The sequence below is a fragment of the Tasmannia lanceolata genome, unplaced genomic scaffold (assembly GCF_043159265.1).
Source record: "Tasmannia lanceolata isolate RefF3 unplaced genomic scaffold, GAP_Taslan_0.1 ptg000008l, whole genome shotgun sequence".
Classification (NCBI taxonomy): domain Eukaryota; kingdom Viridiplantae; phylum Streptophyta; class Magnoliopsida; order Canellales; family Winteraceae; genus Tasmannia; species Tasmannia lanceolata.
Window position 1 is genome coordinate 4018535 of NW_027518685.1, and position 21599 is coordinate 4040133.

At 40.6% G+C, this 21599-nt stretch overlaps 3 protein-coding genes and 2 long non-coding RNA genes across 5 annotated transcripts; 2 read left to right on the forward strand and 3 right to left on the reverse strand.

Moving 5' to 3' along the window:
- Nucleotides 1–1507: 1507 nt before the first annotated feature.
- LOC143882577 (uncharacterized) lies at nucleotides 1508–2820 on the forward strand. The gene is made up of 2 exons (XR_013252272.1): nucleotides 1508–2252; nucleotides 2328–2820. It is a non-coding gene; the product is annotated as an uncharacterized LOC143882577 (long non-coding RNA).
- Nucleotides 2821–9023: 6203 nt separating this feature from the next.
- LOC143882578 (uclacyanin 1-like) lies at nucleotides 9024–10533 on the reverse strand. The gene is made up of 2 exons (XM_077386047.1): nucleotides 10085–10533; nucleotides 9024–9646 (listed from the first exon to the last, which is right to left on the reverse strand). The coding sequence occupies exons 1-2, from the start codon at nucleotides 10248–10250 to the stop codon at nucleotides 9186–9188; spliced, it is 627 nt and encodes a 208-aa protein (XP_077242162.1). The 5' UTR covers nucleotides 10251–10533; the 3' UTR covers nucleotides 9024–9185.
- Nucleotides 9044–10575, forward strand: LOC143882580 (uncharacterized). The gene is made up of 2 exons (XR_013252273.1): nucleotides 9044–9937; nucleotides 10013–10575. It is a non-coding gene; the product is annotated as an uncharacterized LOC143882580 (long non-coding RNA).
- A 3310-nt stretch (nucleotides 10576–13885) lies between these two features.
- LOC143882581 (uclacyanin 1-like) lies at nucleotides 13886–15286 on the reverse strand. Its single transcript, XM_077386048.1, has 2 exons — nucleotides 14894–15286; nucleotides 13886–14455 (listed from the first exon to the last, which is right to left on the reverse strand). Exons 1-2 carry the CDS (start codon nucleotides 15057–15059, stop codon nucleotides 13995–13997), a joined length of 627 nt encoding a protein of 208 aa, XP_077242163.1. The 5' UTR covers nucleotides 15060–15286; the 3' UTR covers nucleotides 13886–13994.
- A 3952-nt stretch (nucleotides 15287–19238) lies between these two features.
- On the reverse strand, nucleotides 19239–20980 carry LOC143882582 (uclacyanin 1-like). The gene is made up of 2 exons (XM_077386049.1): nucleotides 20519–20980; nucleotides 19239–19856 (listed from the first exon to the last, which is right to left on the reverse strand). The coding sequence occupies exons 1-2, from the start codon at nucleotides 20688–20690 to the stop codon at nucleotides 19372–19374; spliced, it is 657 nt and encodes a 218-aa protein (XP_077242164.1). The 5' UTR covers nucleotides 20691–20980; the 3' UTR covers nucleotides 19239–19371.
- Between the last annotated feature and the right edge of the window lie 619 nt (nucleotides 20981–21599).

Sequence of the window (21599 nt, forward strand, 5' to 3'; positions counted from 1 at the left end):
AGGACTATAATGAGACCAAGGTGAGATCTGCACTTCAGGGCATTAGGATTTCTGAAGACAGTGTTTTGGACAGGCTAATATTAGAGGGAGATTCCTTACACGTTATTAGATGGTTTGATGGTTTCATGCATTATCCGTAGAGATTCACAGAGTTGATTAATGATATTAGAGACTGTGCAGATGGTCATTTGGTCGTTTGCAGCACATCCGTCAGTCGGCCAATAGTGAGGCAGATTGGCTTGCCAGAGCCGGGGTTCTCCGGAGAGTTTAACCCCTCTCCCCTAAGTTATTTGATATCCTATCTTTGTTTTTCATTTCTCCTTTGTACATTTGTTTTTTTCTTTCTCCTTTGTACATCTGATCCTTTCTCATCTAATATAAAGACATATGTACTAGTTCAGAACCTTATACATGACCAATAGGCCCAACGAAAGATGTCGAAGCGGAGGTCACCACTCTTCAAAGTTATTAGCATCTTTCTCAATCAAATGGATGGACATTTAGAGATTGAATGTGACTCCTCTTAATACCTTCTCATGGGCAAAAGTCATAAGAGACTGCAGTGAAACCCAGGTCATTTCATAGACGAGGTTTGAAAGATGTTCAAAGATAAGCCTTTCTCTGTGTCTCTCATTCTTAGAAGTGCCAACGAATTGGCAGATAGTCCCTCCAAATTGGGAGTACTTAGAGATTCCTTGTTTATTAATGCAGTTATCCAAAAAAAACGTGATACATGACCATAATCCCTCATGTTCAGAGCTCTAGCTTAATTGGATCTGTGGGTTACGCGAAAAAAAACAAAAAAAACAAGGGCATGTTACGCTACCCGGTATTTTTTTTTCCAGTAATAGCTTACCCAATGGTGAGGGATGGTGGGATAGGGATAGATACCAGAGTTACAGAGTGAGGAGAGAGCAAGAAAAGACTAAAAAATCAGGAAACAAAATCTCTATTCAATATAGGATCGACTTTTTCCTTATTTTTTGCCACTTCTCACCCTCATCTCAGTCGTGCCCTCTCAAAGCTCTATCCTTCTTCCACCCGGCCTACCCCTCTCTCACCACTTGGAGACACTATTTCCTGGCTGCCTGACATGACTTAAGTCTTTTCGACTGGCTTAAAAGCAGTTTAGATTCTTGGGGAGTGGCTTCTTATGTTGAAGGTTCCAATATGTACAATCAAGGGCTCTGTTAGTGTCTGGGTAAATTCAGCAAGATTTTCATCATTTGATCAAAATATTTATTCAGCCTCACAAGAAACTTTTCACAGGAGTCTTCATTACAATAACATATGAAAGAATAAAAATTCATTTGCCCATTGAAATTCGTGCTGACAAGGTATGCCTGATTTTCATGAATTGAGCCCTAGTCCCAATGGAAAGGAAAAGAAAAAGGAAACAAACAAATACGGTTACAAAACAAATGGGTCATGAAGATTGTATTAAAATTAAAAAACAGGGCCTCCATTTTCATCAACTTCTTCGTCCAATATTTAAATGACCAAAAGTATCATAATCCCAAATCCGAAACCCAACGCCATTTTCACCTGCAAATCACCTCCAGTAGCAGAGGAAGGAGATGGTGGTGTGGCAGAACCAGCTGGCGAAAGGGAGCTTGAAGGAGATGTCGTCGGTGCTCCAGAAGGAGATTTTGAAGGAGAGATTTTAGAGGAAGGTGATTTTGAATGAGATTTTGAGGGAGCTTTGGATTGGGGAACAGTGGATGGAGTAGGGGATGGTGGCGCTGAAGAAGTGACAGTGTCAACTTCGAGCTTCATTCCAGCTTGGCAATGTCCAGGGATTCCACAGATGAAGTATCTCTTGCCAGGAGAGGAGAGAGGGATGTCTGTGTTCCCACCAGTGTGGCTCTGCAGGGGATTGCTCGCTGTGCATGAATCGTAGGCTGCCTTTGTTACCTCGAGCACGTTATGCTGCACTGCTGAATAATGGAAAACTGCAAAAACAAAGCATTCATTGTCTAAAATTTCTGCAGCTCATTTGATTTGGAATGAGTTGACATTAGCATTTTAAGATGTGGATGAAGGCCAATTCGTGACCAGAGCAAATCCTTATTGACCCGGCCCGACTTAATCAAGTACTCAGTTGATGCGGATGAGAACTCAGTTAAAGGAAACCCTAGTTGACATTATCATAACTCGGAGAGTTAAAGGAGTTTTTATTGACATTTTAGAGCAAAAAATGGACCCCGGACAAGAGCATGGTCAAGGTAAAAAGGAGTCAACTCGGGACACGGGTGAGTTTTGAAACTATGATTGACATTCTTAACTCAGTGATGATTTTCTGAAGGTGACCATTGCTCATTTTTTAGGCAATCCAAGCAAATGAAATAAAAAAGAAAAGAGTGAACATAACCAAGGGTGATGTGCTAGATGGTACTTACTTAAATTGTCTCCTACAGAGAATTTCTGGGATGATGCCCATGTCTGCAAGTTGGTGGTCAGATCCCACGCGCCAGTCGGAGCTCCAACTATGATATTCGCCCCCGTTGCTAAGTTGGCCAGCACTGCCAGAAGAGCCAAGCCTAGAAATGTTGTCAAGGTCGCCATTTTTACGTGGAAAATGAACAGAAACAGATTCAAGTCCAAATGAATGAGATTAGAACTGAGAAGTGTTAGAAAGAAGATGAATGGGTTTGATGGATGGATGAGGACTATTTATAAGAAGAAGAGAGCCTGCTAGCAATGTGGTTTGAGCTGGTTTGAATGACTTAGATGAAATATTTATATGAAAGTTTTGTGACCGAAGAGTTGGTCAACTCCACCATTTTTAGTTTTTATGAAGTTCCCGGTTTTGATTTTTTCTTCTCTGCTAGTCAATATAGCGTCTTAATTTATGCGAGGTTCCGTCACTCTTTCTAGGCTCTGAGTGATTGACCGGGTGTATATAATAACTTTATGAAGGTTTTATACCCTAACTTCTGCTTAAAGAGAAATGGTCTCGAGTCTCGACTGTGTAAACTATCTGACACCGCCTAAAGGAAAAATAACACGAAAATAATAAAAATAAGAGTAAAATACGGAAAAAAGAAAAAATTGTTGGACTTGTATCAGAAGAATTCAACGCCCCTTATTGCCACAACACTGATAGGGGGTGTTCCTGGTGATCAAAAGGGGCGAATATATCACTGCTAGAGGTGGACATGGTTCGGTTCGGTTTTGGGGTATACCCAGAACCGATCCATATATAGTCGGTTCCTTGAAATTGGAGGCAGAACCGAACCATATATGTTTGGAACCGAACTGAACCAGAACCATATATAATCGGTTCGGTTCGGTTCGGTTCCGGGTTTACCCAACCTTCACCAAATGTAGATATTTTACCTAATCGTGTTTATAATCGGTTCGGTTTGGGTCGTCCTGTTTATATATGAACTATAAACACTAACATGCACAATTTTGGGATAATCAGGCACAAATTTGGGCAATGCAAAAATTATATATGAACTACAAACAGGCACAAATTTGGGGGGTGAATTAAAATTTTATAAGCATAGTAATACGTTAAAGAGGGGTGAATTAAAAAGGGGTGGGGCGATTTTATCAAATGAGGAGGCATTGGGTTTTAAGGTGAGGGTCGGTTCTCGGTTCGGTTTTCGGTTCCGGGATCCCAAACCTAGAACAGAACTGAATTTCCACCGGTTCCAGGATATTAGAATCGGAACCGAACCATATGTGCCGGTATCGGTTCAGTTCCTCGGTTCGAACCAAAACCATGTCCCCCCCCCCCTAATCACTTCCCCAATAAAATTGTCAACTTTCAAAAAAAATATAAAGGAGTGCCTATGGAACTTTGCAAAAGAACTTTTGTAGCCTTTCTTCTTCATGAGAGAAGTGCCTCTCATATGAATTAAATGAATAAGACAAATTCAGCAATGAGATGACTTTTCATAAATCGGCCAAATCATAGCACTTCTATGAACTGGTCATGTTTTTTGTCCTGTTTAATCAGGCCGCCACTAAGTCAAACCCAATGTGACAATATGGTTCGATGTTTTACATTCGAACCATATAATTCTCTGAAGACCCTATGGTTCATTTATATACATAAATAAATAAATAAGTAGTTAAACCATGGTTGCCAGAGCGGGAATCGAAAGCGGGAATCAAAACGGGAATCGAAGGCTCCCAGGGAAGAATCCTACTCAAGGTTGCCAGAGCGGGAATCGAAAGCGGGAATCGAAACGGGAATCGAAGCGGGAATCGAAGGTTCCCAGGGAAGAATCCTGCTTCCTTGAGTTAAACACAAGCTAAAAATGCAATCTTCATGCCCTTAATTATGAAATTCAATCCTTTTGTCATTGATACACTGACATGGGTATTCCTGGTGATCAAAAGGGGCGGATATATCATCTCCCTATTACTGATGCTATGAAAATTACAACAGGGAGGTCCCAACTTGCATTACATAGTATCAAGTAAGTAAGGTCAGGGGCATACCCCTCGGCCAAGAGAACAAAACAAAATCTACTCTCGTGAAACCACTAAAGAAAGAAAGTTCTTTCTTGCATTCCACTTTGCTATTTCACTGTGTCCCTTCCTTTTCAAGATCATCTTCAACCATGTTCAGTGAGAAACCATCACCATATGTTAACCTGTCCTATGCATAACCCACTCCAGATTCCCGAAAAAATAAAAAACTATATACTTCCTGTACCATCCTCTACACATTAATCATCGCTGAATATTCCGAATCAACAACCTACCTATAGGCTAACTTAAAGAGACTTCCTTGCAATCTTTTTACTTTCTCCATCCATCAAAAACTAATTACAATTCTCCCCCAAAAAACCGTCTATCAAAAACTTTAAGAAACCATACACCGAAACGTCAATTAACTCTGAGTCAGAACTTTTACGCACACTTTCTCAACTCCCTCATTAGGATCCCAATCTGTAATTCCAATTCCATTTCTTTGGAAAAGAAGACTGAGGCGTACTGCGGGAAAGGAACCTCTTCCCCTTGATCCAACCGGATGGATATTAGTTCCTTTATCTTTTGAATGCAAATGATTTGCTTGGCCTCCCAGTCTAGCCGTCGCAATTTGTTTTCATACCCTAGACGGCCTCTTAAATAAGGGAGCTTGTAAACTGGAGTACAAATATCCTTGACATTATAAGGTCCTGATATAGGATAAAGTTCTTTCACGTTGATCCTGTAGTCCTCCTGGAATTCCTTCCAGTGTCTTTTGATGATTCCTTTTATCAATTCTGCTAAGGTGCGAGCTTCCACCGAGGCTTTTGCTACTCCCCAATCTTACTTAAAAATGGTTTTGAAATAAATATCATTATTTGCATATAATGATAATAATAATATTAGAAACAATATAGTTAATTACTTCAAAAGAAGCTTAATATCCCATTTACGAACTAAGATTAAATTAAAATAATTTTATTTACAAATAAAGACAAATTTTGGTGGATTCAAACAGAACTCCTATCCCCTCGCCCTTTCACTCTGTTTCTCTGTCTAAACGCTTCACTAAGCAGGACCATGATCTCAGGCTTGATGTTGCTGGTAATGTAGCGCTAGCTAGCTCTTCTTTCTTAAGATAAACATGAAAGAGTAGCTATTTGGAATGAAAAGTTGAGAAACTAAGGGGCTGTTTGGATACGCGGATTTTAGAATCCGGGATTTCTTCAAAATTGTAGCTAAGTGACACGAGAAGAAGCGGACCAGCAGTCGTTTTTACTCATTTTTGACTTCTCGCCCTTCCTTCCAACGGCAAGAGAGTAGCAGTTCCTCCCATATTTCCAGGTTCTAGAAATCTCAGGATGCAGGAGAGATTTTTAAAACCGGAATTTCTCACTTAAAATCCAAGAAACATAGTCAGGACAGCATACAGCAGCTTGAACATGAACCCCATTTTACACTGTTTTCAAACTAAAAACCTGGATTCTAAAATGTGCGTATCCAAACGGCCACTGAGATTCATCTTGTGTGTTGGCAAGATGTTTGAAGGCCAATTATATTGGTGGATTGGGAATCAGGAACTTGTGACTTGTCAACAATGCTTTACTTTTATAGTTATGGAGATTTGGGTAGGAAAGAGATCGGCTCAGGACGAAAGGTATAGGGAGTAAGTTTGGGTCTAGCTCGGTAAATTGTAGTCATCCACGTCACATCCAACAGGAATGGACCGAAATTCTGGGCCCGAATCCCGTCCGGAACAGAATTTACACCCAATCCATTTCAGTTTCCGGACCGGACTAGAATTTCCAGCCATTCCGGCCGGAACGGAACGGAATTGATAACTTAAATTGAGATGAAAATCATTGCAATCACAATGAATTGATGAGGAAGAAGATGACAATGAAATGCAAGATAATGGCCTTCTACCTTGGATGAAAATTCAATAGAAAACCCTCTTTGCAGGAGGAAAATAACCAACCTACCCCTAGTAGGCTACAAAGACATAAAACCCATGAGAGGAGTGCAAAATTACTAAACTAGCACTACCCTTACACTGCTTGGAATGACTAGAACAAAATAAACCTAGTTTAATGATCAGTCGAGGGCCATTGTAAAGATTTCAGGGGATCCTGGTTCCTCCTAGTGTGTGCGCTTTTGGACGGACTGCCTTCCAAGACAAGATTGTCACAATGGATCACCTGCACTGCTAAATGATCATCGACCAATGTGCCTTACGCTTGAATGATGGAGAATCTGTTCATCACTTGTTCCTTCATTGCCCCTATGCTAGGTAGGGGTGCAACTATGCTAGGTAGGGGTGCAACTTGGGTATGGTTCAACCCGATTTTTGGGCGGGTTGGGTTGAATTTTTTTGCGTGGGGCTGGGTTGCGAGTTGGAAATTTAAAACCCATTTGGAAATCAGGTTGGGGAATCGGGCAACCTGACCTGAATTGTAACCCGACCATTTTCTACGTAGTTTTTTTATTTTTTTTCAAATTTTAGTAATATTTACAGTTTTAGACTTTTAGTCTTTTAATTTTTGACTTTTAATAGTTAAGACTTTCGGGGAATGCCACTTGCACTCTCGGTAGTGTTCATTCTACATTTACAAGTGGGGTCAACATATTTAGTTGGTCTAAACACGATTCAATATGGAAGTCGGGTCGGGTCGGGTTGGGTTGGGTAGGGTCAGATTGAGGAAATTGTTCCTTGGGTTGGGTGGGGTTGAACCCCACCGGGTTGGCCTCAACCCGACCCAACCCGTCCCAAGTTGCACCCTTAATGCTTGGGAGGTCTGGTGTCACATTCTTGCAAAGTTTAGGATGTCTTGGATGCTTCTTAGACGTATGATAGGGTTCTTGGAAAAGCGGTTCTTAGTCCCATGTCCCTCGAAGGGAAGGATTCTTTGTAGAGTGGCGATGCTAGCCACCATTTGGATCCTTTGGAAGGAGAGGAACACCATGCTTTTCAAAAATCACTCTAAAGGCCCCTCTTCACTTCTTCTAAGATCATTTCCTTGAGTATATCTTGTGTGATGGTGCTCCCTTCTTCCAGATTTTATTCTACTTTTGTTCGTGACATTTGCTGGAACGAGAATCGATTTGGATCAGAAAAGGAGGAGATAATATCTCCTACATGGATGCCGCCTGAGCATAGTTGGTTCAAGTTAATTTTTGACGGGTCTAGCCTAGTTAATCCCGGTCCGGAAGGGATTGAAAGTTAACTTAACATGAAGAGGGACTATATGGGCTTTTTCGGGGCCCATCGAGTTCAAGGACTATAATGAGACCAAGGTGAGATCTGCACTTCAGGGCATTAGGATTTCTGAAGACAGTGTTTTGGACAGGCTAATATTAGAGGGAGATTCCTTAAACGTTATTCGATGGTTTGATGGTTGCATGCATTATCCGTAGAGATTCGAAGAGTTGATTAATGATATTAGAGACTGTACAGATGGTCATTTGGTCGTTTGCAGCACATCCGTCAGTCGGCCAATAGTGAGGCAGATTGGCTTGCCAGAGCCGGGGTTCTCCGGAGAGTTTAACCCCTCTCCCCTAGGTTATTTGATATCCTATCTTTGTTTTTTATTTCTCCTTTGTACATTTGTTTTTTTCTTTCTCCTTTGTACATCTGATCCTTTCTTATCTAATATAAAGACATATGTGCTAGTTCAGAACCTTATACATGACCAATAGGCCTAACGAAAGATGTCGAAGCGGAGGTCACCACTCTTCAAAGGTATTAGCATCTTTCTCAATCAAATGGATGGACATTTAGAGATTAAATGTGACTCCTCTTAATACCTTCTCATGGGCAAAAGTCATAAGAGACTGCAGTGAAACCCAGGTCATTTCATAGACGAGGTTTGAAAGATGTTCAAAGATAAGCCTTTCTCTGTGTCTCTCATTCTTAGAACTGCAGACGAATTGGCAGATAGTCCCTCCAAATTGGGAGTACTTAGAGATTCCTTGTTTATTAATGCAGTTATCCAAAAAAAACGTGATACATGACCATAATCCCTCATGTTCAGATCTCTAGCTAAATTGGATCTGTGGGTTAAGCGAAAAAAAACAAGGGCATGTTACGCTACCCGGTATTTTTTTTTTCAGTAATAGCTTACCCAATGGTGAGGGATGGTGAGATAGGGATAGATACTAGAGTTACAGAGTGAGGAGAGGGCAAGAAAAGACTAAAAAATCAGGAAACAAAAAACTCTATTCAATATAGGATCGACTTTTTCCTTATTTTTTGCCACTTCTCACGCTCATCTCAGTCGTCCCCTCTCAAATCTCTATCCTTCTCCCACCCGGCCTACCCCTCTCTCACCACTTGGAGACACTATTTTCTGGCTGCCTGTCATGACTTAAGTCTTTTCGACTGGCTTAAAAGCAGTTTAGATTCTTGGGGAGTGGCTTCTTATGTTGAAGGTTCCAATATGTACAATCAAGGGCTCTGTTAGTGTCTGGGTAAATTCAGCAAGATTTTCATCATTTGATCAAAATATTTATTCAGCCTCACAAGAAACTTTTCACAGGAGTCTTCATTACAATAACATATGAAAGAATAAAAATTCATTTGCCCATTGAAATTCGTGCTGACAAGGTATGCCTGATTTTCATGAATTGAACCATAGTCCCAATGGAAAGGAAAAGAAAAAGGAAACAAACAAATACGGTTACAAAACAAATGGGTCATGAAGATTGTATTAAAATTAAAAAACAGGGCCTCCATCTTCATCAACTTCTTCGTCCAATATTTAAATGACCAAAAGTATCATAATCCCAAATCCGAAACCCAACGCCATTTTCACCTGCAAATCACCTCCATTAGCAGAGGAAGGAGATGGTGGTGTGGCAGAACCAGCTGGCGAAAGGGAGCTTGAAGGAGATGTCGTTGGTGCTCCAGAAGGAGATTTTGAAGGAGAGATTTTAGAGGAAGGTGATTTTGAATGAGATTTTGAGGGAGCTTTGGATTGGGGAACAATGGATGGACTAGGGGATGGTGGCGCTGAAGAAGTGACAGTGTCAACATCGAGCTTCATTCCAGCTTGGCAATGTCCAGGGATTCCACAGATGAAGTATCTCTTGCCAGGAGAGGAGAGAGGGATGTCTGTGTTCCCACCAGTGTGGCTCTGCAGGGGATTGCTCGCTGTGCATGAATCGTAGGCAGCCTTTGTTACCTCGAGCACGTTATGTTGCACTGCTGAATACTGGAAAACTGCAAAAACAACGATGCATAACTGTATCAGTTCATTGTCTAAAATTTCTGCAGCTCATTTGATTTGGAATGAGTTGACATTAGCATTTTAAGACGTGGATGAAGGCCAATTCGTGACCAAAGCAAATCCTTATTGACTCGGGCCGACGTAATCAAGAACTCCATTGATGAGGCTGAGAACTCAGTTAAAGGAACCCCAGTTGACGTGATCATAACTCGGAGAGTTAAAGGAGTTTTTATTGATATTTCAAGAACATGGCCAAGGTAAAAAGGAGTCAACTCGGGACACGGGTGAGTTTTGAAGCTATGATTGACAGTCTTAACTGAGTGGTGATTTTGTGAAGGTGACCATTGCTCATTTTGTAGGCAATCCAGGCAAATGAAATAAAAAAGAAAAGAGCGAACATAACCAAGAGTGGTGTGCAAGATGATACTTACTTAAATTGTCTCCTACAGAAAATTTCTGGGATGACGCCCATGTCTGCAAGTTTGTGGTCAGATCCCACCCCCCATTCGGAGCTCCAACTATGATATTCGTCCCTGTCGCTAAGTTGGTCAGCACCCCCAGAATAGCCAAGCCTACAAATGTTGTCAAGGTCGCCATTTTTACGTGGAAAATGAACAGAAACAGATTCAAGTCCAAATGAAAGAGATTAGAACAGAGAAGTGTTAGAAAGAAAGATGAATGGATTTGATGGATGGAAGAGGACTGTATATAAGAAGAAGAGAGCCTGATAGCAATGTGGTTTGAGCTGGTTTGAATGACTTAGATGAAATATTTATATGAAAGTTTTGTGACAGAAGAGTTGATCAACTCCACCATTTAAAAAAAAAAAAAAAAAAAAAACCCACCATTTTTAGTTTTTATGAAGTTCCCGGTTTTGAGTTTTTCTTCTCTGCTAGTCAATATAGCATCTTAATTTATGCGAGGTTCCTTGACTCTTTCTAGGCTCCGAGTGATTGACCTGGTTTATATAATAACTTTATGAAGGTTTTATACCCCAACTTCTGCGTAAAGAGAAATGGTCTCGACTGTGTAAACTATCTGACACCCAAAAGCCAAGGAAAAATAACATGAAAATAATAAAAATAAGAGTAAAATTTGGAAAAAAAAAAAAGAAGAAAAAATTATAGGCAATTTATTGATGTCCAATCCAGTCTGAATTTCAGAATTGTTAGCCATCCACCTCACATCCAACCGGAATGGACCCGAATCCCGTCCGGAACAGAATTTACACCCAATCCATTCCAATTTCCGGACCGGACCAGAATTTCCAGTCCATTCAGACCGGAACGGAACGGAATTGATAACTTAAATTGAGATGAAAATCATCACAATCACAACGAATTGATGAGGAAGATGACATTGAAATGCAAGATCAATGGCCGTCTACCTTGGATGAAAATTCAATAGAAAACCCTCTTTGCAAGAGGAAAATAACCAACCTACCCCTAGTAGGCTACAAAGACATAAAACCCATGAGAGGAGTACAAAATCACTAAACTAGCACTACCCTTAAATTGCTTGGAATGACCAGAACAAAATAAACCTAGTCTAATGATCAGTCAAGGGCCAATGTAAAGATTTCAGGGGATCCTCCTGGTTGCTCCTAGAGTGTGCGCTTTTTGACGGACTGCCTTCCAAGACAAAATTCTCACAATGGATCACCTGCACTGCTAGATGATCATCGACCAATGTGCCTTATGACTGAATGATGGAGAATTGATCACTTGCTCCTTCATTGCCCCTATGCTAGGTAGGGGTGCAACTTGGGTCGAGTTCAACCCGATTTTTGGGCGGGTTGGGTTGAATTTTTTTGGGTGGGGCTGGGTTGCGGGTTGGGAATTTATAACCTGATTGAAAATCAGGTTGGGGTATCGGGCAACCCTACCTTAATTGTAACCTGACCATTTTCTACTAAGTTTTTTTATTTTTTCAAATTTTAGTAATATTTACAGTTTTAAACTTTTGGTCTTTTAATAGTTAAGACTTTCAGGGAATGCCACTTGCACTCTCAGAAGTGTTCATTCTACATTTATGCACCTAATTTCTAACTTTCTATATTGGATCCATTGGTGTCTTAACTAGAAACTAGTGCATCACTATATCGTTGACCCTTCATTTCTAACTTTCTATATTGGATCTATTAGTGTCTTAATTAGATGAATTATATGACATTCATGCATATTTTCTGAGGAAAAATACTGGCAGCAGAATTACAAGTGGGGTCAACATATTTAGATGGTCTAAACACGATTCATTATGGAAGTCGGGTCGGGTCGGGTTGAGGAAATTGTTCCTCGTGTTGGGTCGGGTTGAACCCCACCGGGTTGGCCTCAACCCGACCCAACCCGTCCCAAGTTGCACCCCTAATGCTAGGGAGGTGTGGTGTCGCATTCTTGCAAAGTTTGGGATGTCTTGGATGCTTCTTAGACATATGATAGGGTTCTTGGAAAACCGGTTCTTAGTCCCATGTCCCTCGAAGGGAAGGATTTTTGTAGAGTGGCGATGCTAGCCACCATTTGGATCCTTTGGAAGGAGAGGAACACCATGCTTTTCAAAAATCACTCTAAAGGCCCCTTCTTCTAAGATCATTTCCTTGATTATATCTTGTGTGATGGTCCTCCCTTCTTCCAGATTCTATTCTACTTTTGTTCGTAACATTTGCTGGAACGAGAATTGCTTTGGATAAGATAAGGAGGAGATAATATCTCTTACATAGATGCCGCCTGAGCATGGTTGGTTCAAGTTAATTTTTGACGGGTCTAGCCTAGGTAATCCCGGTCCGGAAGGGATCGAAGGTTTACTTAACATGAAGAGGGACTATATGGGCTTTTTCGGGGTCCATCGAGTTCAAGGACTATAATGAGACCAGGGTGAGAGCTGCTCTTCAGGGCATTAGGATGTCTGAAGATAGTGGTTTGGACAGGCTAATATTAGAGGGAGATTCCTTAAACATTATTAGATAGTTTGATGGTAGCAGGCCTTATCCGTAGAGATCTGCAGAGTTGATTAATGATATTGGAGACTGTGCAGATGGTCATTCGGTCCGTTTTCAGCACGTCTGTCAGTCGGCCAATAGTGAGGCAGATTGGCTTGCCAGAGCCGGGGTTCTCCGGAGAGTTTAACCCCCCTCCGGGGTTCTCCGGAGAGTTTAACCCCCCTCCCCGAGGTTATTTGATATCCTATCTTTGTTTTTTATTTCACCTTTGTACGTTTGTTTTTTTCTCTCCTTTGTAGATCTGATTCTCTCTTATCTATAAAGACATATGTGCTAGTTCAGAATCTTATACATGACCAATAGGCCAAACGAATGATGTCGAAGCGGAGGTCACCTCTCTTAAAAGGTATTATCATCTTTCTCAATCAAATGGATGGACATTTAGAGATTGAATGTGACTCCTCTTAAAACTTTCTCATGGGCAAAAGACATAAGAGAGGGCAGTGAAACCCAGTTCATTTCATAGACGAGGTTTGAAAGAAGTTCAAAGATAAATATTATACCTTTAAATTGCTAGTACTTAGAGATTCCTTGTTTATTAGTACAGTTATCCTAAAAAAACCTGACACATGACCATAATCCCTCATGTTCAGAGCTCCAGCTAAATTGGATCTGTGGGTTATGCGAAAAAATAGAAAACAAGGGCATGTTTCGCTACCCTGTATTTTTTTTCAGTATTAGGTTACCCAATGGTGAGGGATGGTGGGAGAGGGATAGATACTAGAGGTACATAGTGAGGAGAGGGCAAGAAAAGACTAAAAAATCAGGAAACCAAAAACTCTATTCAAAATAGGATCGACTTTTCCCTTATTTTTTGCCACTTCTCACCCTCATCTCAGTCGTGCCCTCTCAAATCTCTATCCTTCTCCCACCCGGCCTACCCCTCTCTCACCACTTGGAGACACTACTTTATCATGAAAAAAAAGTTCCCGGCTGCCAGACATGGCTTAAGTCTTTTCGACTGGCTTAAAAGCTGTTTAGATTCTTGGGGAGTGGCTGCTTATGTTGAAGGTTCCAATATGTACAATCAAGGGCTCTGTTAGTGTCTGGCTAAATTCAGCAAGATTTTCGTCATTTGATCAAAATATTTATTCAGCCTCACAAGAAACTTTTCACAGGAGTCTTCATTACAATAACATATGAAAGAATAAAAATTCATTTGCCCATTAAAATTCGTGCGGGATCAAGGTAGTCCTGATTTTCATGAATTGAACTCTAGTCCCAATGGAGAGGAAAAGAAAAGGAAAGGAAACAAACAAATACAGTTAAAGAACAAATGGGTCATGAAGAATGTATTAAAATTAAAAAACAGGTCCTCCATCTTCATCAACGTCTTCTTCCAATATTTAAATGGCCAAAAGTATCATCATCCCAAATGCGAAACCCAATGCCACTTTGACCTGCAAACCACCTCCATTAGCAGAGGAAGGAGATGGTGGTGTGGCGGAACCTGCCGGCGAAAGGAAGCTTGAAGGAGATTTCGTTGGTGCTACAGAAGGAGATTTCGAAGGAGAGACTTTAGAGGAAGGTGATTTTGAATGAGATTTTGAGGGAGCTTTGGATTGGGGAACAATGGATGGAGTAGGGGATGGTGGCGCTGATGAAGTGACAGTGTTAACTCCGAGCTTCATTCCAGCTTGGCAATGTCCAGGGATTCCACAGATGAAGTATCTCTTGCCAGGAGAGGAGAGAGGGATGTCTGTGTTCCCACCAGTGTGGCTCTGCAGGGGATTGCTCGCTGTGCATGAATCATAGGCAGCCTTTGTTACCTCGAGCACGTTATGCTGCACTGCTGAATACTGGAAAACTGCAAAAACAAGCATGCATAACTGTATCAGTTCATTGTCTAAAATTTCTGCAGCTCATTTGATTTGGAATGAGTTGACATTAGCATTTTAAGACGTGGATGAAGGCCAATTCATGACCAGAACAAATCCTTATTTACTCGGGCCGACGTAATCAAGTACTCAATTGATGCGGCTGAGAACTCAGTTAAAGGAACATCAGTTGACATGATCATAACTCGGAGAGTTAAAGGAGTTTTTATTGATATTTCAAGAACATGGCCAAGGTAAAAAGGAGTCAACTCGGGACACGGGTGAGTTTTGAAACTATGATTGATATTCTTAACTGAGTGATGATTTTGTGAAGGTGACCATTGCTCATTTTGTAGGCAATCCAGGCAAATGAAATAAAAAAGAAAAGAGTGAACATAACCAAGGCTGATGTGCTAGATGATACTTACTTAAATTGTCTCCTACAGAAAATTTCTGGGATGACGCCCATGTCTGCAAGTTTGTGGTCAGATCCCACCCCCCATTCGGAGCTCCAACTATGATATTTGTCCCCGTCGCTAAGTTGGTCAGCACCACCAGAATAGCCAAGCCTACAAATGTTGTCAAGGTTGCCATTTTTACGTGGAAAATGAACAGAAACAGATTCAAGTCCAAATGAATGAGATTAGAACAGAAAAGTGTTAGAAAGAAAGATGAATGGGTTTGATGGATGGATGAGGACTATATAGAAGAAGAAGTGAGCCTGCTAGCAATGTGGTTTGAGCTGGTTTGAATGACTAGATGAAATCTTTTATATGAAAGTTTTGTGACAGAAGAGTTGATTAACTCCACCTTTTATGAAGTTTCCCGTTTTGATTTTTTCTTCTCTGTTAGTCAATATAGCATCTTAATTTATACTAGGTTCCATGACTCTTCCTAGTTTCTAGACTTCGAGTGGTTGACCTGGTGTATATAACTTTAGGAAGGTTTTATACCCCGACTTCTGCTTAAAGAGAAATGGTCTCGACTCTCGACTGTGTAAACTATCTGCATCAGAATACTAAAAATAAGAGTAAAATATGGGAAAAAGAAAAAAATTATAGGCAATTTATTGATGTCCAATCCAGTTTGAATTTCAAAATTATAGGCATGGAGATTGCTTATTTATTTATTTATTTATTTATGTGTATAGAAATGAACCATCGGGTCTTCAGAGAACTATATGGTTAAAATGTCAAACATCGAGCCATATTGTTACATTGGGTTTGACTTAGTGGCGGCCTTATTAAACAGGACAAAAAACATGACCAGTTCATAGAAGTGCTATGTTTGGCCGATTTTTGAAAAGCCATCTCACGGCTGAATTTGTCTTATTCATTTAATTCATATGAGAGGCACTTCCCTCGTGAAGAAGAAAGGGTGCAAAAGTTCTTTTGCAAAGTTCCCTAGGCACTCCCTAATCTTATATAGAAATGGTTTTGAAATAAATATCATTATTTGCATATAATGATAATAATAATATTTGACACAATATAGTTAATTACTTCAAAAGAAGCTTAATATCCCATTTGCAAACTAAGATTAAATTAAAATAATTTTATTTACAAATAAGACAAATTTAGGTGGATTCCAATAGAACTCCTACCCCCTCGCCCTCTCACTCTGTTTCTCTGTCTAAACGCTTCACCTAAGCAGGACCTCACTGTAATAAGGAATTTTCTAGGCAATTTTGTGAAAAGTCATTTGACGGTTCTAGGATAGAATAGCCACAGTGCTGCTAGGCAGAGCAGTGGTTGGTGCTCAGCTTGCTTTAGTTCCGATCAGCACCAATCTGTCCATGATCTCAGGCTTGATGTTGCGGGCAATGTAGCGCTCGTTAGCTCTTCTTTCTTAAGATAAACTTGAAACAGTAGCTGTTTGGAATGAAAAGTTGAGAAACTAAGATTCATCTTGTGTGGTGGCAAGATGTTTGTAGGCCAATTATATTGGTGGATTGGGAATCAGGAACTTGTGACTTGTCAACAATGCTTTACTTTGTTAGTTAAGGAGATTTGGGTAGGAAAGAGACCGGCTCAGGACGAAAGCCATGAGAGGAGCACAAAATTACTAAACTAGCACTACCCTTACACTGCTTGGAATGACCAGAACAAAATAAACCTAGTCTAATGATCAGTCGAGGGCCAATGTAAAGATTTCAGGGGATCCTGGTTCCAAGACAAGATTCTCACAATGGATCACCTGCACTGCTAGATGATCATCGACCAATGTGCGTTATGCTTGAATGATGGAGAATTGGTTGATCACTTGCTCCTTCATTGCACCTATTCTAGGTAGGGGTGCAGCTCAGGTCGAATTTTTGGGCGGGTTGGGTTGAATTTTTTCGGGTGGGGTTGGGTTGCTGGTTGGGAATTTATAACCCGACTGGAAATCGGGTTGGAGTATCGGGCAACCCGACCTGAATTGTAACCTGAGCATTTTCTGCTAAGTTTTTTTATTTTTTTTCAAATTTTAGTAATATTTACAGTTTTAGACTTTTAGTCTTTTACTACTAGACTTTTAATAGTTAAGACTTTCGGGGAATGCCACTTGCACTCTCGCTAGTGTTCATTCTACATTTATGCACCTAATTTCTAACTTTCTATATTGGATCCATTGGTGTCTTAACTAGAAACTAGTGCATCACTATATCATCGACCCTTCATTTCTAACTTTCTATATTGGATAATTAGTGTCTTAATTAGATGAATTATATGACATTCTTGCATATTTTCTGACAAAAAATACTGGCAGCAAAAGTACATGTGGGGTCAACATATTTAGATGGTCTAAACACGATTCAATATGGAAGTCGGGTCAGGTCGGGTTGGGTAGGGTCGGGTTGAACCCGGTCGGGTTGGCCTCAACCCAACCCAACCCATCTCGAGTTGCACCTAATGCTAGGGAGGTGTGGTGTCACATTCTTGCAAAGTTTGGGATGCCTTTGATGTTTCTTAGACGTATGGTAGGGTTCTTGGAAAACCGTTTCTTAGTCCCATGTCCCTCAAAGGGAAGGATTCTTTGTAGAATGGCGATGCTAGCCACCATTTGGATCCTTTGGAAGGAGAGGAACACCATGCTTTTCAACAATCACTCTAAAGGCCCCTCTTCACTTCTTCTAAGATCATTTCATTGATTATATCTTGTGTGATGGTGCTCCCTTCTTCCTGATTCTATTCTACTCTTGTTCGTAGCATTTGCTGGAAGGAGAATTGCTTTGGATCAGATAAGGAGGAGATAACATCTCCTACATGGATGCCGCCTCAGCATGGTTGGTTAAGTTAATTTTTGATGGGTCTAGCCTAGGTAATCCCGGTCCGGAAGGGATCGAAGGTGTACTTAACATGAAGAGGGACTATATGGGCTTTTTCGGTGCCCATCGAGTTCAAGGACTCTAATGAGACCAAGGTGAGAGCTGCACTTCAGGGCATTAGGATTTCTGAAGATAGTGTTTTGGACAGGCTAATATTAGAGGGAGATTCCTTAAATGTTATTAGATGGTTGGATTGTAGCAGGCCTTATCCATAGAGATTCTCAGAGTTGATTAATGATATTAGAGACTCTGCAGATGGTCATTCGGTCCGTTTTCAGCACGTCCGTCAGTCGGTCAATAGTGAGGCAGATTCGCTTTCCAGAGCCGGGGTTCTCCTGAGAGTTTAACCACTCTCCTTGAGGTTATTTGATATCCTATCTTTGTTTTTTATTTCACCTTTGTACATCTGTTTTTTTCTTTCTCCTTTTTTCTTTTGATCGGTTTTTTTCTTTCTCCTTTGAACATCTGATCCTCTCTTCTCTAATATAAAGACATATGTGCTAGTTCAGAACCTTATACATGACCAATAGACCTAACGAATGATGTCGAAGCGGAGGTCACCACTCTTCAAAGGTATTAGCATCTTTCTCAATCAAATGGATGGATATTTAGAGATTGAATGTGACTCCTCTTAATAACACTTTCTCATGGGCAAAAGACATAAGAGAGGGCAGTGAAACCCATGTCATTTCATAGACGAGGTTTGAAAGATGTGCAAAGATAAGCCTTTCTCTGTGTTTCTCATTCTTAGAAGTGCCAACGAATTGGCAGATCGTCCCTCCAAATTAGGAGTACTTAGAGATTCCTTGTTTATTAATGTAGTTATCATCCTAAAAAACCTGATACATAACCATGATCCCTCATGTTCAGAGCTCGAGCTCAATTGAATCTGTGGGTTATGCGAAAAAAATAGAAAACAAGGGCACATTTCGCTACCCTGTATTTTTTTCAATATTAGCTTACCCAATGGTGAGGGATGGGGAGAGAGGGATAGATACCAGAGGGACAGAGTGAGGAGGGGCAAGAATAGACTAAAATATCAGGAAACAAAAACTCTAATCAGAATAAGATCAAATTTTTCCTTATTTCTTGCCACTTCTCACCCTCATCTCAGTCGTGCCCTCTCAAATCTCTATCGTGCTCCCACCTGGCCTACGCCTCTCTCACCACTTGGAGACACTATTTTATCATGAAAAAAAAGTTCCTGGCTGCCAGATATGGCTTTTCGTCGGGCTTAAAACGTGTTTAGATTCTTGGGGAGTGGCTCCTTATGTTGAAGGTTCCAATATGTACAATCAAGGGCTCATGTTAGTGTTTGGGTAAATTCACCAAGATTTTCATCATTTGATCAAAATATTTATATAAACTCACAAGAAACTTGTCACAGGAGTCTTCATTACAATAACATATGAAAGAATAAAAAATTCATTTGCCCATTAAAATTCATGTTGACAAAGTAGGCCTGATTTTCATGAATTGAACTATAGTCCCAATGGAGAGGAAAAGAAAAAGGAAACAAACAAATACGGTTACAGAACAAATGGGTCATGAAGAATGTATTAAAATTAAAAAACCATCTTCATCAACTTCTTCCAATATTTAAATGGCCAAAAGTATCATCATCCCAAATGCGAAACCCAATGCCACTTTGACCTGCAAACCACCTCCATTAGCAGAGGAAGGAGATGGTGGTGTGGCGGAACCTACCGGCGACAGGAAGCTTGAAGGGGATTTCGTTGGTGCTACAGAAGGAGATTTCGAAGGAGAGACTTTAGAGGAAGGTGATTTTGAATGAGATTTTGAGGGAGCTTTGGAATGGGGAACAATGGATGGAGTAGGGGATGGTGGAATGACGGGAAGTGTGGGTGCTGGCGATGAAGAAGCGACAGTGTCAACTTCGAGCTTCATTCCAGCTTGGCAATGTCCAGGGACTCCACAGATGAAATATCTCTTGCCATGAGAGGAGAGAGGGATGTCTGTGTTCCCACCAGTGTGGCTTTGCAGGGGATTACTCGTTGTGCACGAGTCGTACGCAGCTTTAGTTACCTCGAGCACGTTATGCTGCACCGCTGAATACTGGAAAACTGCAAAAACAAGCACCCTTAATTGTATCAGTTTATCGTGCAACTCGGTGAAACTCTATGCTTTTGATTTGGAATGAGTTGAAATTAATTTTTTAAAACGTGGATGAAGGCAAAAACACAACCAAAGCAAATACTTATTGACTCAGCCCGATGCAATCAATTACTCAATTAATGCGACTGAGAACTCTGTTAAAATAACTCCGTGTTGAGATGATCATAAGTTGGAGAGTGAGTTTTGTTTGACTCTGTAGAGCAAAACATGGACTCGGCCAAGAACATGGTCAAGGTAACTCAGTAATCATTTCGCAAAGGTGACCATCAGTGTTTAAAAACATGGATGTGACGCGGAACGCGGCAAGGGAAATCCTTGTAGACTCAGCGCAGCTGTGGTCAAGAACGTGGTTAACACGGTTGATGTGGTCATAACTCGGGGAGTCAAAGTAGTTTGTTGACTCCGTAGGGCAAAACGCGGAACGCGGATGTGGTACGTGCAACGCAGAATGCGGCCAAGGTAAAAGGGAGTCGACTTGGGCGAGTTCCTTGTCGAGTCAAGGAGTTTTTAAACACTAGTGACCATTGTTCATTTTGTAGACAATGTGTACAAATGAATTAAAATGCACCATGAGAGAGCATAACCAAGGCTGATATGATAGAGTACTTACTTAAATTGTCTCCCACTGAGAATTTCTTGGACGATGCCCATGTCTCCAAGTTAGTAGTCAGATCCCACCCACCATTCGGAGCTCCGACTATGATATTCGCCCCCATTGCTAATTCGACCAGAACTGCCATAATAGCCAAGCTTACAAATGTTGTCAAGGTCGCCATTTTCATGTGGAAAATGAACAGAAACAGATTCAACTCCAAAAGGAAAAAGATTAGGAAGGGACTAGTGCTAGAAAGAATGATGAATGGGTTTGATAGAAGGATGAGGATTATATAGAGAAGAAGAGAGCCTGCCAGCAATGTGGTTTGAATGACTAGATGAAATATTATTTATGTTAAAGTTTTGGGACAGATGAGTTGATCAACTCCACCATTTTTATTTTTTATCAAGTTCCCCGTTTTGATTTTTTCATCTTTGCTAGTCAATATAGTATTTTAATTTATGTGAGGTTCCATGACTCTTTCTAGGCTACCACTTACCAGTGGTTGACCTGGTGTATATAACTTTAGGAAGGTTTTATGAGAATTTATATGATGGATGGCCGTGAAAACATGTGAAGTCTAAAAAAGTAGGTACGGCCCACTTTTTTTTATGATCCAAACCGTTCATCTGTTTGGGCACAACGTAAATAGGGTGTGCCCCCCAAAAATCATTTCCATAGGATGATCCTAACCCTCCGATCTGAACCGATCTGAAAATGGAGATTTCAAAAATCATTTATGGAATCTTCTACAGATGAACGCCGCCTGCTTAAAGTAAACAAAAAACATGACCAGTTCATAGAAAGTGCTAATGATTTGGCCGATTTCAGAAAAGCCACATCACGGCTGAATTTGTCTTGTTCATTTAATTCACATGAGACGCACGTTTTTCATGAAGAAGAAAGGCTCCAAAAGTTCTTTTAAAAAATTTCCTAGACACTCCCTAATCTTTTATACAAATTGTTTTGAAATACATATCATTATTTGCATATAATGAAATATAATAATATTAAAAACATGGGATTTGATAGGGACCATCGCAGAAGGCATTTTGCGGTTTGGCCGTTGCATGTGAGAGCAGCCACCTCAGATGAT

Excerpts from the sequence above, each read along its gene's own strand:
- LOC143882581 (XM_077386048.1), bottom strand. The coding sequence starts at position 15,059 with ATGGCAACCTTGACAACATTTGTAGGCTTGGCTATTCTGGTGGTGCTG. Across the intron at positions 14,456-14,893 it reads TTCTGTAGGAGACAATTTAA|TTTTCCAGTATTCAGCAGTG; the intron begins GTAAGTATCATC and ends TTGTTTTTGCAG.
- LOC143882578 (XM_077386047.1), bottom strand. The coding sequence starts at position 10,250 with ATGGCGACCTTGACAACATTTGTAGGCTTGGCTATTCTGGGGGTGCTG. Across the intron at positions 9,647-10,084 it reads TTCTGTAGGAGACAATTTAA|TTTTCCAGTATTCAGCAGTG; the intron begins GTAAGTATCATC and ends TTGTTTTTGCAG.
- LOC143882582 (XM_077386049.1), bottom strand. The coding sequence starts at position 20,690 with ATGAAAATGGCGACCTTGACAACATTTGTAAGCTTGGCTATTATGGCA. Across the intron at positions 19,857-20,518 it reads CTCAGTGGGAGACAATTTAA|TTTTCCAGTATTCAGCGGTG; the intron begins GTAAGTACTCTA and ends TTGTTTTTGCAG.